General features: G+C 56.8%; 1 protein-coding gene across 2 annotated transcripts; it reads left to right on the top strand.

Annotated features, from left to right (window-relative positions):
• Nucleotides 1-4411: 4411 nt before the first annotated feature.
• SYTL1 (synaptotagmin like 1) lies at nucleotides 4412-16451 on the top strand. Of its 2 annotated transcripts, XM_057299532.2 has the most exons (15): nucleotides 4412-4643; nucleotides 7775-8003; nucleotides 9899-10047; nucleotides 10286-10358; nucleotides 10445-10490; nucleotides 11572-11644; nucleotides 11890-11990; nucleotides 12144-12257; nucleotides 12464-12624; nucleotides 12881-12977; nucleotides 13286-13444; nucleotides 13750-13828; nucleotides 13948-14047; nucleotides 15797-16002; nucleotides 16227-16451. In XM_057299532.2, exons 2-15 carry the CDS (start codon nucleotides 7813-7815, stop codon nucleotides 16364-16366), a joined length of 1689 nt encoding a protein of 562 aa, XP_057155515.2. In that variant the 5' UTR covers nucleotides 4412-4643; nucleotides 7775-7812; the 3' UTR covers nucleotides 16367-16451. The 2 variants fall into 2 exon arrangements, with proteins under 2 accessions (XP_057155515.2, XP_034815052.3); XM_034959161.3 differs by lacking the exon at nucleotides 4412-4643 and having other exon boundaries at nucleotides 5503-8003.
• Nucleotides 16452-16602: the final 151 nt, after the last annotated feature.

The following is a 16602-nucleotide window of genomic DNA, read 5'->3' as shown; positions in this document are numbered from 1 at the left end:
ACCGAAGACAGGCCGGTTGCGGTGGCTCACGCCTGTAATCCCAGCACTTTGGGAGGCTAAGGCAGGCGGATCACGAGGTCAGGAGAGCGAGACCATCCTGGCTAACACGGTGAAACCCCGTCTCTAATAAAAATACAAGAACTTAGCCGGGCATGGTGGCGTGCACCTGTAGTCCCAGCTACTTGGGAGGCTGAGGCAGGAGAGTGGCATGAACCCGGGAGGCGGAGCTTGCAGTGAGCCGAGATCGCGCCACTGCACTCCAGCCTGGGTGGCAGAGCAAGCCTCTGTCTCAAAAAATAAATAAATAAATAAATAAATAAATAAACCAAAGACAGCCACAGTAGAATAGATAGAAAAAAGGTTTAAGGCCCGCGTTAGCCTAGCAGAATTTAAAATTTGCCTGGGGGAAACAGGACATAAAATTGTGCCATAGAAGTCACCAACAGGGTCAGCCACAGTGTCCAGCACTTTGGGAGGCCAAGGCTGGAGGAGGGAGGGAGCCCAAGAGTTTGAGACCAGCCTCGGCAACAAAGTGAGACCCCATCTCTACAAAAAATTAAAAAATAAAATTAGCTGGGCATGATGGTGCGTACCTGCAGCCCCAGCTACTACTCAAGAGACTGAAATGGGAGGATAGCTTGAGCTCAGGAGGTCAAGGGTGACAGAGCAAGACCCCGTCTCTCCCTCTCTCTCTCTCTTTTTTTTTTTTTTGAGATGGAGTCTTGCTCTTGTCACCCAGGCTGGAATGCAATGGCACGATCTCAGCTCACTGCAACCTCCGCCTCCTGGATTTAAGCGATTCTCCTGCCTCAGCCTCCCGAGTAGCTGGGATTACAAGCACCTGCCATCATGCCCGGCTAATTTTTGTATTTTCAGTAGAGACAAGGTTTCATCATGTTGGCCAGGCTGGTCTCAAACTCCTGACCTCATGATCCGCCTGCCTCGGCCTCCCAAAGTGCTGGGATTGCAGGTGTGAGTCACCATGCCCGGCCCAAGGCCCCGTCTCTTAAAAAAAAAAAAAAAAAAAAAAAGTCACCAACAGTTAGCGAGTGCTTGTTCTGTGCTAGGCCTTGTAATAAAATACCATCTTAGCCTCACAACTGCCCTGCAACAAGGTAGGTGCCATCATCCCATTTTACAGATGAAGAAGTAAGCAGAGAAGTAGTGATTTGCTCCAGGTCACAGAGGTAGGAAGAGTGGAACTATGGTTCAAACCCAGCAGCTGGGCTCCAGAGCCCCCACTCAGAGCCACCCTGTGCAATGGCCTCACTGGAGCACAGGAGTGGAAATGAGAGGTGCTGTGATGCGAAAGGAGAATGGCTGCGGAGGTGAAAAACAAGCTCTCCTGACAGCAGCAGGCCTGTGAGATGGCTATTGTCCCCACTTCATAAAGGAAGAGAGTGAGGCTTACAGGGATTGTCATTGATCCCAGGCCACAGGGAACCATGCGGCAGAGCCAGATTTTAACCCAGATCTGCTGGCCTCTAGGACCCTGCCTCTTAATGTCCCTCTTAACAGAGGGATGTTGCCTAGAGACTGGCTGCAGCGCAGGGGCACTGAACTCTGGAGGAGGCTGAGCTAGTCCTGGAGCTGGGGAAAAGTATTCCCGCAGGGAGCACAGAAGGCCCAGGGGTGTTGAAGGACAGGAAATAGCCCACAGCTAAGGCTCTACGGGTATAGGTGACGAAGGGGAGAAAGCCAGAGTAAGGGCAGCAATCCTGAGGGTCAGGCTGAGGACCAGGCTGTCCTGGGAAGTGGTGAGACTTCCATCTCAGGACGTGTCTAAAGGGGCCTGGACTGGTTTAGAAATGTATGAATGGGCCCGAGGGATGGCCTGGCTGTCTGCTGGCACCTTCCAAACCAGAGGATGACAAAGAAAAGTACGTTTGAAAGTTGTGCAACATAGGGCCAGAGTGGCCTCGTGTGGCCGCAAGGAGGCAGGAGAAGAGGAGGCTTCCAGAAGAGGCTGAGCGGGGACTGAGACCTGGGCAGGGGGAGGACAGCAGAGACAGACAGATGGGAGGGCACCTGGAGTGAAGTGTGGACAGCATCTGGAGGTGGCAGGAAGCAGCAGGAGGCCAGGGGCCAGGATGATGGGGGCTGGTTACAGAGGTGGAAACTTGGAAATAGGTTTCAAGTGGGGAAGAGGCCAGAGGAATGCAGGTTGAGACACAGCAGGAGAGGTGGCTGGAAGTATCAGCGTCAGGGAGTCACAGCTATAGGAAGGACAGAAGAGCAGAGAAAGGAAGGGAAATTTAGAAACCCGAAGACCAGATAATGAAGTTTCATGCCTTCCAGGAGGAAGAGCTGCTAAGGAGGTGAGAGGAGGGCAGAGAAACATCCTTGGGGGCGCCAGGACCAGGATGGCAGGAAGGGGTGTGGATGTTGTTGGCCACTCTCCTTCCATTTGGAGGGCCTTAATGGAGGAGGCAGCATCACAGTAATAGTCCCACAGCAGCTGCTCAATGGGTATTGCATGTGTGGGTGCATAAATGCATTAATCAAGAGTACTGGGGTCTGGGCAAGGTGGCTCACGCCTGTAGTCCTAGCACTTTGGGAGGCTGAGGCAGGCAGATCACATGAGACCAGGAGTTCGAGCCCAGCCTGTCCAACATGGTGAAACCCCATCTCTACTCAAAATACAAAAATTAGCCAGGCGTGGTGGCGGGCGCCTGTAGTGCCAGCTACTCGGGAGTCTGAGGCATGAGAATCACTTGAACCCAGAAGGCGGAGGCTGCAGTGAGCCAAGCCAGCCTGGGCGACAGAGCAAGACTCCATCTAAAAAAAAGAAAAAAAAAAAGTCTGCAAGGATCTCACTGAATTTTAGTGAAAACCCTCTAAGGAGAGATTATTACCCCCATTTAACAGATGAGAAAAATAAGATTAATCTGCAAAAAATAAGTAGGGAAGCCTCCACTGTGGGCTGAGGTGGAGGAGGGTCCTCTGTCTCTCAGTGGTGGTGGGAGTCGGTTCTGATTACAGGAAGGAAGAGTGGGTGTTTAGTTTGCTTTTCTTTTTTTTTTTTTTTTTTGTGACAGAGTCACTCTGTCGCCCAGGCTGGAGTGCAGTGGTGCGATCTCGGCTCACTGCAAGCTCCACCTCCCAGGTTCACACCATTCTCCTGCCTCAGCTACTCGGGAAATAGCTGGGATTACAGGCGGCCGCCACCACGCCCAGCTAATTTTTTTTGTATTTTTAGTAGAGATGGGGTTTCACCGTGTTAGCCAGGATGGTCTCGATCTCCTGACCTCGTGATCCACCCGTCTCGGCCTCCCAAAGTGCTGGGATTACAGGTGTAAGCTACCACGCCCAGCCTTGTTTGCTTTTCTGAGATGGAGTCTCGCTGTGTTGCCCAGGCTGGAGTGCAGTGGTGCGATCTCGGCTCATTGCAACCTCCGCCTCCTGGGTTCAAGCGATTCTCCTGCCTCGGCCTCCCGAGTAACTGGGAGTGCAAGCACCTGCCACCATGCCTGGTTAATTTTTGTATTTTGAGTAGAGACGGGGTTTCACTATATTGGCCAGACTGGTCTCAAACTCCTGTCCTAGAGTGATCCGCCCACCTCGACCTCTTAAAGTACTGGGATTACAGGCATGAGTCACTGTGCCCAGACTGGTTTTGTTTAGAATCCACCCCTTGTCCTACCTCTCCCAGGGGTCTATGAAGAGCCCACTAATCTTTAATCCACGGCCCTAGGTTCAGGGGAGGGGGTCGGGCCAGGGCAGGCCATGGGAAGTGAAGTGGACTTGGGGGGAGTCAGAAAGCTTTGGTGTGGCCTCTTGTGCCCAAGACAACCCAGGAGGTTCATGGTCCTGAAGCCAATGTAATCTAGGGCCCAAACCTTCTAATCTCAGGGTGGGCAGAATCTAGGTATAGAATGGGGTGAGTTCAGGGGGGCTCCCCATAGACAGAGGGTGTGGGACCCTCACCTTGGCACTAGAAGAGTTCAGGCCTCCTCAAACAGATGGGGCTCAGGACAGCAGAGGGGACAGAGAGGGCTGCTCTGCCAGCATGTCCCAGAAGTGCATGTGGATATAGAGGGCAGCAGCTGCTGAAATGGCCGTGGGCATTAGACTATGCTGGAGTGGGGACACCTCACCCCGACTATGCCAGCTCGCACCGGGCACTTTCACTTCCCTTAGTATAGGCTCCTTGCACTCTGCTACCCACAGTTTGCATCAGAAGAAATGGAAGAGACCTGCTTAAGGTCACATCACACACCCACTGGCAGAGCAGGGACTCTGCGCAGGGTGGTCTAACTGCAAAGTCTGCCATCCTTCCATTCCCCTTGGGGCTGGAAAAGAAAGGTTTCTAACTTGCTTTCAAAGCGAGTTCCTATCAGCCCCGTTGTGGGCAAGGTGGGGCTGCTACCCATTCTAGAGGGCCTGCTCAGTGGAGCTGGGGCCAAGCTGGGCCTCTCCAGTCAGCTGCGGGGGCGCACCCCGGGGCGCTAGGAGTCCAGGCCCGGTTTTGCGTCAGGCCCTGCCGAGGTGTTTCCTCCTCCTCAGTGTGGGGCAGCTGCTGGCTGGGCTGCCTGTTGAGTCAGCCTTCTTCCCTCACGGCTCTTCTCCCAGTCCCTGAAACTCGGCTGCCAGGGGAGCTGGAGCCACCTGTGAAGGTGTCCTCCCATACTGGACCCCTACAGGTAACACGTGTCGGTGCCAGGGTCCCCTGCCAGGGTCCAGAGACGCAGGCACTGCCACCTGGTATCCTGAGCACCCTCCAGCACCTTGGGGTTGGGGGAGGTGGGCGCATGTCTGGAACTGGAACAGCTGGACAGATGGACAGACCCTCCTCTTGACCAATGGGTCTGTCCCACGGTGTCAAAACAGCAGAGAAGACCAAACACTTGATTCTGCCTCTGGTAGGAGAGGGGACTTCAGGGAGGGGGCACTGCTGAGGACGCTGGGCTGATGCCCATGGCCCAGCTCAGGCAGGCCTGAAGGACAGAAATAGGCTCAGTTCTGCCGAACGTCCCCCCGGCCTCCATCCACACTCAGACACACACACCTGGTGGCCCCCAAGGCACCAGGGGACACCCCACAGCACACAGCCCAGTCACACATACAGCACAGGAGGAAATGCACAATGCATACTGTACACACCCCACACGGCGCTGTCACCTAGAAAGTCACTGAACACACCGCACAGACAATATAGTCACCATGCAGCATCACACTGCAGCAGGACACAAAGACACACAGCAACTACACAGCTCACAGACTCACGCTACGCAGACATGCCCACCAGACTCGGACCCACACAGCCACACAACAGGGCACAGAGAGGGACGTGGGCTCACACCCCAATCCACGGGGGAGGCCGAACGTGGGCTCACACCCCAATCCACAGGGGAGGCCGAACTGTGCATTTGCAAGCCCCACACCTTGGCCACAGAAGTTCAGGGAAACTGCTGTTGCGGAGCACACAGGTATCCACAGAGTGAATGCACACCGTGCAGCCATGCTGAGGCCTTCTGCTTCTGAGGGTGTCAAGAGGGATCGCTGGGGCTCGGCCACTGACTCAGCTGGGAGGGGACAGAGCATAGCAGGCGGCGGACACAAGCCAGGACCTGCCGGCCAAGCTGCCTCCGCCGGTCTCAGCCCCACCTGGAGCCGTGGCATGGAAGGGGCGGGGAAGAGAGGAGAGGCTGCCCAGTGGGCTCAGGACACAGCCCTGACCAAGTCATGGGCCCCTTGCCACGTCTACATGCCCCTCAGCGCTGGGCAAATGTTTTCTTTTCCGGAGTCACTGTGGTACCTGAGCATGGGCTGCTGTGCTAGCCTAGGCCTCCACCGCCGGGACCCCAGCCTGGTCTGGGGAGAACTGTGTGGCCAGAACAGAGGGGCCCGGTGGCTCCAGGCAACGGGGCAGGGCTGGCGGCAGGGGCATCCCTGGGTTGGAGGCCTCCGTGGGAGTGGGTGCGGCAGTTACCTCAGGAGAGGAAGTTGGGGGTGTGGGCTGAGGAGGAGGTTGCCTCAGACAGGAAGGCCAAGTGGGCCAGGGCAGGGTGGAGGTGGTGGCAGGAGGGGACCCAGGCTGTGAGGTTCCTGGTGCGGGGGAGTGAGCAGATGTGTGTGTGTGTACGTGTGTGTGTGTGTCTGTCTGTCTGTCTAGGTGGGTGGTTGTATGTGTGCATTCCCATGTGTGTGCAGGCATATTTCTGCATTTAATTAATCAAACTTTTACCAACCATCTGTTGTGTGCAAAGTAATGGCTTTGAGGGTGACTCCCTCTCCCTGCCTCCAAGGAGCTCACAACCCAGTTAGCCGGGCAATGTATGTGTGCCAAAGTCTGTATGATTTTTATGTACATCTTTATCGAGGGACATATTTGTCCCCAGACTTGTTCTTGTCTAGGTGAACCCATCCGGGTGGGCCTATCCCCATTGGTGTGCATATGCTGTGTGCAGGTTTTTTTGTTAGTTTTTGTTTTGAGACGGAGTCTCACTCTGTTGCCCAGGCTGGAGTGCAGTGGCGCCATCTCAGCTCACTGCAACCTCCTTCTCTTGGGTTCAAGTGATTCTCCTGCCTCGCTTCCCAAGTAGCTGGAATTACAGGCATGTACCACCATGCCCAGCTAATTGTTCTTTTCTTTTCATTTTTTTTTTGGAGGAGTTTCACTCTTTTTGCCCAGGCTGGAGTGCAATGGTGTGATCTCGGTTTACCATAACCTCTGCCTCCCAGTTTCAAGCAATTCTCCCACCTCAGCCTCCCGAGTAGCTGGGACTAAAGGCATGCACCACCATTCCCGGCTAATTTTGTATTTTTAGTAGAGACGGGGTTTCTCCGTGTTGGTCAGGCTGGTCTCAAACTCCTGACCTCAGGTGATCTGCCCGCCTTGGCATCCCAAAGTGCTGGGATTACAGGGGTGAGCCACTGTATCTGGCCATAATTTTTGTATTTTTAGTAGAGACGGGGGTTTCACCATGTTGGCCAGGCTGGTCTTGAACTCCTGACCTCAGGTGATCGGCCCACCTTGGCCTCCCAAAGTGTTGGGATTACAGGCATGAGCCACCGCACCTGGCCACTGTGTGCAGACTTAAGCAAATGTGTAGGGCCAGGCGTGGTGGCTCACGCCTGTATTCCCAGCACTTTGGGAGGCTGAGGCTGGCAGATCACGAGGTCAGGAGTTCGAGGCCAGCCTGGCCAACATGGTCAAACCCCGTCTCTACTAAAAATACAAAAATTAGCTGGGCGTGATGGTGCGTGCCTATAATCCCAGCTACTCAGGAGGCTGAGGCAGGAGGTTTGAACACGTCAGGCGGAGGTTGCAGTAAGATGAGATCGTGCCACTGTACTCCAGCCTGGGCAACAAAGCAAGACTCCTCAAAAAAAAAAAAAAAAAAGAATGTGTGTGCATGTCTCTCGTGGGCATGGGTTCGGGTCTGTGTCTGCAGAGGGCCCTTTCTGGGGGAACAGCTGTGCATGCGCCTGTCTTTATGCAGGTGTCCGTGTGCATGTGCAACCATATCTATGCCTACATGGACCCGCGTGTGCACATGTGTCTGTGTGTTCCATCGCTGCAGTCCTGTGTGGCCCTACCTCAGGGTGTGTGCATGTGTATCTCTTGCTTCTTCCACTGTGTCCCTAAGTGTGTTCAAGGGCTAGTGTATGCATGTGTGCATGAGTGTCTCTCACCCCACCTTGAGCTCAGCCGTCCTGGGGTGGCACCCTACCCATACCCGGCCAAGTGTTTGGGGAGAAAAGGGCTGTTGGTTCTAGGATATGCCAAGCATTTGTGCAGGGCTTGACCTGACCCTCGGTCTGCCCCCAGGAAGCTCCGTGTGCCCAGCTGGGGCACAGCCCCAGCTGATGCCCCAGAGGGGCCACCCATCGCAAGAGGGGCTTTGGGCTCTGCCCTCCCTCCCCATGGCGCATGGGCCAAAGCCTGAGACTGAAGGACTGTTGGACCTCAGCTTCCTGACAGAGGAGGAGCAGGAGGCCATTGCTGGCGTCCTCCAACGAGATGCCCACCTGCGCCAGCTGGAGGAGGGGCGGGTCAGGTAAGGCAGGGCAGACCCTGGCCGGGGAGCACCAAGAGGCTTGAGTGGCCCCCATCCTGCTCCCTACCGACACCACTGCCTGTCAGATGTCTGCGTGGTTCTTGGTTTCGCCCTTTAGTCTCCTCTGGCCTTGGCCAGCTCACAGCTCATCACTTCTCCAGGGGTGACTGCACCAGCTTTCTCACCAGCCTCCCTGCCTCCAGGCTTGCCTCTTGGCCCCACCTCCTGCAGCTGGTGCTCCCCAGATCTGTCTTCTTTTTTTTTTTTTTTCTTGAGACAGAGTTTCACTTTTTCGCCCAGGCTGGAGTGAGGTGGCACAATCTTGGCTCACTGCAACCTCCACCCCTCCGGGTTCAAGCGATTCTCCTGCCACAGCCTCCCAAATAGCTGGGATTATAGGCACATGCCACCATGCCCAGCTAATTTTTGTATTTTTAGTAGAGATGGGTTTTCACCATGTTGGCCAAGCTGGTCTTGAACCTCTGATCTCAGATGATCCACCCGTCTCAGCCTCCCAAAGTGCTGGGATTACAGACGCGAGCCACCGTGCCTGGCCAGATCCGTCCTTAATATCCCCACTGAAAACTTCCCCTGGCTCCCCAGTATCAAGGGCAAGCTCCTAGGCATGGTCCACTGGGCCTCCCTGGGCGGTCCTTGCCAGCCCCCACCATCTCCTCTTTCACCATAACTCCGACCCGACACACAGACACAAAGTGACCCCTCCAGCCACTCAGGTGCTCCCCAGTCCCTGAACCCACTCTTCACTTCTATGCCTATGCTGGTACTTCTTCCTGGAAGAGCACAGTTGTAGAAGAGCATGGGCGTTACAAGCAATGTTTGGGGACAGACACTTCCTAGCTATGTAGCCTTGGCAACTCACCTGACCTCCTTGAGCACCATGCTCCTCGTCTGTAAAATGGGGCTAAGGAGTCCTACTTCACTGATTTAAGAGGAATTGGCCAGAGATAGTGGCAAAGCCTGTAATCCTAGCACTTTGAGAGGCTGAGACAGGAGGATTGCTTGAGCCCAGGAATTCAAGACCAGCCTGGACAACACAGTGAGACCCCATTTCTACAAAATATAAAAAATTAGCCTGGCATGGTGGTGTGCGCCTGTAGTCCCAGCTATTTAGGCAGCTGAGGTGAGAGGATTGCTTGAACCCAGGAGGTCAGGCTGCAATGAGCCATGATCATGCCACTGCACTCCAGCCCGGGCAACAGAGCAAGACCCTGTCTCAAAAAAAAATAATAAAATAAAAAGTATAATAATTATTATCCTTCTCTACCTGGAGAGTTCCAATTTGTCTTTTAAGAAGAAATTCAAGGCTGGGCACAGTGACTTACAACATTGTGGGAGGCTGAGGCAGGTGGATTGCTTGAGTCCGGGAGTTAGAGACCAGCCTGGGCAACATGGAAAAGCCCTGTCTATACAAAAAAATATATAAAAAATTAGCTGGGCATGGTGGCACGTGCCTGTAGTCCCAGCTACTCAGGAGGCTGAGGTGGGAGGATCACTTGAGCCTGGAAGGTGAAGGTTGCAGTGAGCCGAGATTGCGCCACAGCACTCCAGCCTGGGCATAGAGGGAGAGTCCATCTCAAAATAATTAAGTAAATAAATAAATAAAGGCAATTCAAATGTCACCTCCTCTGGGAAGCCCTCCTGGATTCTCACAGGCAGAGCTGGCTCTTCTTACTTCTATCACATCATCCACCTCACTATAGTGTACTTGTCTCTTCTGGACTTGGTCTCCCCAGCAGCCCGAGCTCCTCCACAGCACAGATCAAGTCTGATTTGCTGTTGGGTCCCTGGCCCCTGGTCCCAAGCCTGTTACAATGTGGGTGGCAGGAATGTTGCTTGGGTGAGTCATGACAGCCACACCCTCCCCCTTCCTCCAGCAAGCTCCGGGCCTCAGTGGCAGACCCTGGGCAGCTGAAGATCCTGACAGGGGACTGGTTCCAGGAAGCACGCTCCCAGCGGCACCACAATGCCCACTTCGGCTCTGACCTTGTCCGAGTGTCTATGCGCAGGAAGAAGAGCACCAGGGGTGAGAGGAGATCCTCGGGGCAGGGCAAGCCATGTGCCGTCCAGGGCGCTGGCTATATGTGGACAGGGAGAGAGGACCACTAGGGCTCCAGTCCTGGCTGCCCCCAGTACTGTGTGTCTTTGAGTGGGCAATGCCCCTCCGTGGGCATGGGGTGGGTGGGTATCTCCCAGGGCCTCTCCCGAGTCACAGCCAGGCTTCCTGAGCATGGGGGCTCACAGAACTTCTCACCTGCGCCCAGGAGACCAGGCTCCAGGCCACGACAGGGAGGCTGAGGCTGCTGTGAAAGAGAAGGAAGAGGGGCCAGAGCCCAGGTGAGGAGGAGTCTCAGGAAGGGGGAGACGGTGCCCACCAGTCACCAGGGTCCATCCCTCTGAGAGCGTCCTCTCCCTACTCCTAGGCTCACCATTGATGAGGCCCCTCAGGAGAGGCTCAGGGAGACTGAGGTAAGAGTGAATGAGCCAACATGTGAGTACAGTGTCCTTGGAGGGGAGGTGGAATGTGCAGGGGGCCGGGGGGAAAGAGCCCTAGCCTGGGAATGGGGAGACCCTGGAAATGTTCCTTCCTGTGTCTGCACCTCATCACCTCCTGGGTGGAACAGTGGTGAACGGTGGTGAACGGTGGTGAATGGTGGTAAACAGTGGTGAACGGTGGTGAACAGTGAGTGGTATATGGACCCAGCCTCTAAGGGAACTTCTGAATCTGGCTATTAAGGGGTGAAGTGGGGCCAGGCGCGGTGGCTCATGCCTGTAATCCCAGCATTTTGGGAGGCTGATGCGGGAGGATCGCTTGAGCCGAGGAGTTCAAGACCAGCCTGGGCAACATAGCAAAATGCCCCCCATGTCTATAAAAAAAAAAAAAAAAAAAAAAAAAAAAAAAAGGCCGGTCGTGGCAGCTCACGCCTATAATCCCAGCACTTTGGGAAGCCGAGATCACCTGAGATCAAGAGCTCAAGACCAGCCTGACTAACATGGAGAAACCCCATCTCTACTAAAAATACAAAATTAGCTGGGCATGATGGTGCATAACCTGGAATCTCAGCTACTCAGGAGGCTGAGGCAGGAGAATCGCTTGAACCCAGGAGGCGGAGGTTGCAGTGAGCCAAGATCACACCATTGCACTCCAGCCTGGGCAACAAGAGTGAAACTCTGTCTCAATTAAAAATAATAACAATAAATTAAAAAAAAGAAAAAAGGTTGTCTACCAATGGGTCAATATAAAAAATAAAAATAAAAAAAGGAGTGAGAAAGGAATGGGACTGGCCTGGCCTGGCAGAGGTGGAGGACTCAGGTACGAATGACCCCACCAATGGGAGCAGGGAGTCAGGCGGCACAAGCCCTGCGGGGTGGGCTGTGAAGCACTGGTCTCACCGCTCCTGCAGCTGGCTGCCAGCCCTGCCCGGAGGGCTGCCCTAAACCTGAAACTGGGGTAGCTGGCTGGAGCCCTATGACCTCTGACCCCAATATGACCTTTGACCTCTTCCTCACCAGCCCCCGTACTGTGACCTCTACCCCTTTCTTCCTTCAGGGACCTGATTTCCCATCGCCTTCTGTCCCCCTAAAGGCTTCAGATCCTGAGGAGGCGTCCCAGGCCCAGGAAGGTGAGTGGGAGCGCCTGTTGGGGAGCACGGAGAGGTTTCGCGGGTCAGAGGCAGCTCTAAGGGGCCCCAACCACCTGTGTTCACCCTCGTCACCCCCACTCCCACCCCGCGTCGGAGGTGGGGACGATCCCAGGGCAGCACCGGGGCCTGAATCTGCAGCTCGCTGGGGTTGTAAACCAGTTCCTACAAATTTGCTTAGGGGCGGGCAGGAGAGGGCTCGCTTAGCATCTCGTGCCCCACCCCAGATCCTGGCCAAGGAGACCAACAGGTCTGTGCCAAGGAGGCTGACCCGGAGCTGGAGCCCGCGTCGGGGGGAGAGCAGGAGCCGCGGCCCCAGCAAGCCCAGGTAGGCGGGAGTGGCCCGTGGCTGCTCTCAACATCCGGAGCGGACTCCGGGCGGGGAGCGCTCCTGCCCAGGGCTGCGAGCCGCCCGCGACCCAGGGCGCTCGGGGCAGGGGCGGGGAAAGAAGGGGCGCCCCGTCACTTGCCCCCTCTGCAGACCAAGGCCACGTCCCAGATCCTGGAGAATGGGGAGGAGGCCCCGGGGCCCGACCCCTCTCTCGACCGCATGCTCAGCAGCAGCTCCTCGGTGTCCAGCCTTAACTCCTCCACGGTGAGGCCGGAGGGAGGGGACCCGGGCGGCCGGGGGGTGGACCCGTTCCGATGCGTAGCCCCTGCCTGCCCCTCCCTCGCCGCGGGACCCAGCGCTGCAGCCCCCCAGCCTGCCACCTATGACCCGGGTCTGAAGCCTCTGCGCTGCCCCCGGCCCCGACGTGAGCCCTGTGAATGGCCCTGACTCCCACCCACTCCCGTCCGCAGCTGAGCGGCAGCCAGATGAGCCTGTCAGGCGACGCGGAGGCGGTGCAGGTCCGCGGCTCCGTGCACTTCGCGCTGCACTACGAGCCAGGCGCCGCCGAGCTGCGCGTGCACGTGATCCAGTGCCAGGGCCTGGCCGCCGCCCGGCGCCGCCGCTCGGACCCGTGAGTGCCCCGCCGGCCAAGCGGGGCGCGGCTGTCACAGCCCAGCCCACCATTCACAGGGTCTCGGCCTCCTCGTCCTCATCTTCAAAATGGGAACAACAGCGTTATTGGGAGGCTTGCGATTAAGCCAGACAATCCCTGTAAAGCGCTTAGCACGAGGCCTGGCACGTGTTCGGGGTGGTGGCTGGGGGAGCCCACAGGCAGGGGAGAAGGCTCTGGGAGGGCCCCTCCTCACCTCGGGTTCTCACCTCCCCAGCTACGTCAAAAGCTACCTCCTCCCGGATAAGCAGAGCAAGCGCAAGACGGCGGTGAAGAAACGGAATCTGAATCCGGTTTTCAACGAGACTCTCCGGGTGAGGCTGTGACCACGATGCGGTTCCCCGTTAATGAACTGGACGCCCCTTCCTGCGGGGCTAGGTGGCAAGGGCAGCCAGTAACGTCATTGCCCGGAGGATCGGCGCGGGGGGGCCCATTAACTCGTTATCCAGTGCTGTCAGCCTCGTGGTGGACGTGGTGATAGTGCAGGCCCCCATTAATGCCCTTCGGGGCTCCCCAGAATTCCATCATCGTAGGAACGCGGTAGGACCCGCCCCAGCCAACTCGCGCAGCCTCTACGCGGGCCACCAGCAGTGCTCCACTAAAGCGCACCTCCTGTCCTCAGTACTCTGTCCCGCAGGCCGAGCTTCAGGGCCGCGTGCTGAGCCTGTCTGTGTGGCACCGCGAAAGCCTGGGTCGCAACATCTTTCTGGGTGAAGTTGAAGTGCCCCTGGACACGTGGGACTGGGGCTCTGAGCCCACCTGGCTCCCCCTGCAGCCCCGGGTGAGGCAGCCAGGCCGCGCGGGGAGACCTGCGGCCCGGGTCTCCTGCATTTACCCCACCAGGCTCTCCCGCAGCCCCCTCACACCCCGCCTTCGACAGAGCCTCCCCTCAACCTCTTAACCTCACGGCCCCAGGCGAAGCCCGGCCGGCTACGGCCCCTTCCCCGAGGGCGCTAGGACCCCTAGGTTCTGCCCCTGCAGGCCCCGCCGTCTCTTCTAGCCGCACCCCATCCGGGTCTGCAGACCCCACCCTCCTGAGGCCCCTTTCCATTAGCCCCTGCTCCACGATAAGCCCGCCTCTCGCAGGTCCCACCCTCTCCCGACGACCTTCCGAGCCGCGGGTTACTCGCCCTGTCCCTCAAGTACGTCCCCGCCGGCTCCGAGGGTGAGTGACAGCCGGAGAGGCCAAGCTGGACACGCCCTGAAAAGCGGGAGACTCCTGTCCCCGGGTTTGGGGGCGGTGGACTCCATCAGTGTGCAGGCCTGAGCCGAGCCTCTCCGCAGGCGCAGGACTGCCCCCGAGCGGGGAGCTGCACTTCTGGGTGAAGGAGGCTCGGGACCTCCTGCCGCTGCGGGCAGGATCCCTGGACACTTACGTACAATGGTGAGGAGTGCTGGCCCTCCGGGCTTCCCCTTCTTTTGCCTGCAGTGGAGTGCCCAACCTCGACAAACCCTTACTAATCAACCTTTGATCACGCAGCCTGGGCTTTCACCACTGAGCAGGGGTGAAGGGGACGGTTTGAGCAAAGGCCTGGAGTCAGGGAAGTTGAGGACACCTTTGAGGAGCTGCATTTCAGCGTGACTGGCGCCTATAGGACTTGTTGAAAAGCTGAGGCTGAGGGCTGCAAGGGTCCTTCCATAGAGAACCTGGGAGGCCAGGCTGTGGGGCTTGGCTGGGAACTTATAGTTCAGTGTAAGCTTCTAGGGGACTTCTAGGGGTGCCTCCAGGTGCTGCCCCCACTCTTAGAGAGTGAAATGGAGGTGGGCGGGTCACTTCTGGGTGTCCACCCTGATGCAGCCAGAGGCTGCAGTACAGAGGTACTGTACTTCTGAGCAACACTGTATTTTTCAGAGGGGGTTCCCAGGCTTTGAAAACCTTGGAAACAGGCCAGGCACGGTGGCTTATGCCTGTAATCCCAGCACTTTAAGAGGCTGAGGCGGGTGGATCACCTGAGGTCAGGAGTTTGAGACCAGCCTGACCAACATGGTGAAACCCCATCTCTATCAAAAGTACAAGAAATTATCCGGGCGTGGTGGTGGGTGCCTGTAATCCCAGCTACTTGAGAGACTGAGGCGGGAGAATCACTCGAACCCGGAAGGTTGCAGTGAACCAAGATCACGCCACTGCACTCCAGCCTGGGCCACTGCACTCCAACCTGGGCAAAACAGAGCGAGACTCGATCTCAAAAAATAAAAAAAAACCTTGGAAACTGCTTGAGGAGGGGTGGTGGTGGAGCAACAGGGAGATAATAAAAGTCACTGAGCCAGCGAGAATAGCAGAACTGCATTTCAGAGACATTGCTCTGCAGCCCTGTGAATAGGAGTTGTAACTTATTATTATTATTATTATTGTTTTTGAGACGGAGTCTCGCTCTGTTGCCCAGGCTGGAGTGCAGTGGCACCATCTTGGCGCACTGCAAGCTCCGCCTCCTGGGTTCACGCCATTCTCCTGCCTCAGCCTCCTGAGTAGCTGGGACTACAGGCGCCCGCTACCACGCCCAGCTAATTTTTTTGTATTTTTAGTAGAGACGGGGTTTCACCATGTTAACCAGGATGGTCTCAATCTCCTGACCTCGTGATCCGCCCGCCTCGGCCTCCCAAAGTGCTGGGATTACAGGCGTGAGCCACCGTGCCCGGCTATTATTATTTTTTTTAAGATGCAGTCTCACTCTGTTGCCTAGGCTGGAGTGCAGTGGTGTGATTTCAGCTCACTGCAGCCGCAGTCTCCTGGGCTCCAGCGATTCTCCTGCCTCAGCCTCCCAAGTAGCTGGGATTACAGGTGCATGCCACCATGCCCAGCTAATTTTTGTATTTTTAGTAGAGATGGGGTTTCACCATGTTGGCCAGGCTGGTCTCGAACTTCCGACCTCAGGTGATCCACCCACCTCGGCCTCCCAAAGTGCTGGGATTACAGGCGTGAGCAACCTCGCCCGGCCAGAAGCTGTAACTTTTAAAGCCAGGAGACCTGAGAGGAGGCTGGTGCAAAGGTCCCAGGGCAGTGAGGGTCTAAGGCCAGGCAGGCAGGAGCCAGGGGACATGGACATATGTGAGGGAGAATGAGTGGGACGTGGTGACTGGATAACTCTAGGGAGTGTGAGGGGGGTCACCTGATGCCAGGCCACCTCCCGCACAGCTTCGTGCTGCCTGATGACAGCCGGGCCAGCCGCCAGCGTACAAGGGTTGTGCGACGCAGCCTCAGCCCTGTGTTCAATCACACCATGGTGTACGATGGCTTTGGGCCTGCTGACCTGCGCCAGGCTTGTGCCGAGCTCTCCCTCTGGGACCATGGGGCCCTGGCCAACCGCCAGCTGGGGGGCACACGCCTCAGCCTGGGCACCGGTAAGTGGGACAGCACCCTGAGACAGGCCCTGGGACAGGCCCTGGGAGATGGGGGCTCAGTGTGTGGCCCTGGATACCTCTCTGTCCTTTCCTGAGCTTTGATATCTACTGAGAACTGAGGGTGGTAACGGGGGACAGTGCATAATCTGGGACCAGGCAGGTGTTTGGGGGCCCCAAGGTGTCCAGTGTGATCATGCCCTCAACCCCTGCCCACCCACATCCAGGCAGCAGCTATGGGCTGCAGGTGCCCTGGATGGATTCCACACCTGAGGAGAAGCAGCTGTGGCAAGCCCTCCTGGAGCAGCCGTGCGAGTGGGTGGATGGCCTTCTACCCCTCAGAACCAACCTGGCCCCCAGGACGTAGCCCCACCAAGCCTCTCTCTCTGGACCCCCATCTCAGGGCCTGCCCTTGGCTAAAGTCAATAAAGTCTATTCTAAGAGCAATAAAAGGCTGGTGTCTGCTGGGGCAGGGAGGAAGAAAGGTGATTGTAGGAAAGAGCCAGGGAAGTAAGAGGGGCCAGATTAAGGAACTTCAGACTCTGCCACAAAGACTTCAGAGAAACCAGGCACAGTGGTTCAGGCCTGTAATCCCAATGCTTT

Source organism: Pan paniscus, chromosome 1, assembly GCF_029289425.2.
Source record: "Pan paniscus chromosome 1, NHGRI_mPanPan1-v2.0_pri, whole genome shotgun sequence".
In the NCBI taxonomy this organism is placed as follows: domain Eukaryota; kingdom Metazoa; phylum Chordata; class Mammalia; order Primates; family Hominidae; genus Pan; species Pan paniscus.
This window is presented reverse-complemented; position numbering and strand designations above follow the sequence as displayed.

Excerpts from the sequence above, each read along its gene's own strand:
- SYTL1 (XM_034959161.3), top strand. The coding sequence starts at position 7,726 with ATGCCAAGCATTTGTGCAGGGCTTGACCTGACCCTCGGTCTGCCCCCA. Across the intron at positions 13,445-13,749 it reads GGCTCCCCCTGCAGCCCCGG|GTCCCACCCTCTCCCGACGA; the intron begins GTGAGGCAGCCA and ends CGCCTCTCGCAG. Across the intron at positions 13,829-13,947 it reads CGTCCCCGCCGGCTCCGAGG|GCGCAGGACTGCCCCCGAGC; the intron begins GTGAGTGACAGC and ends GCCTCTCCGCAG.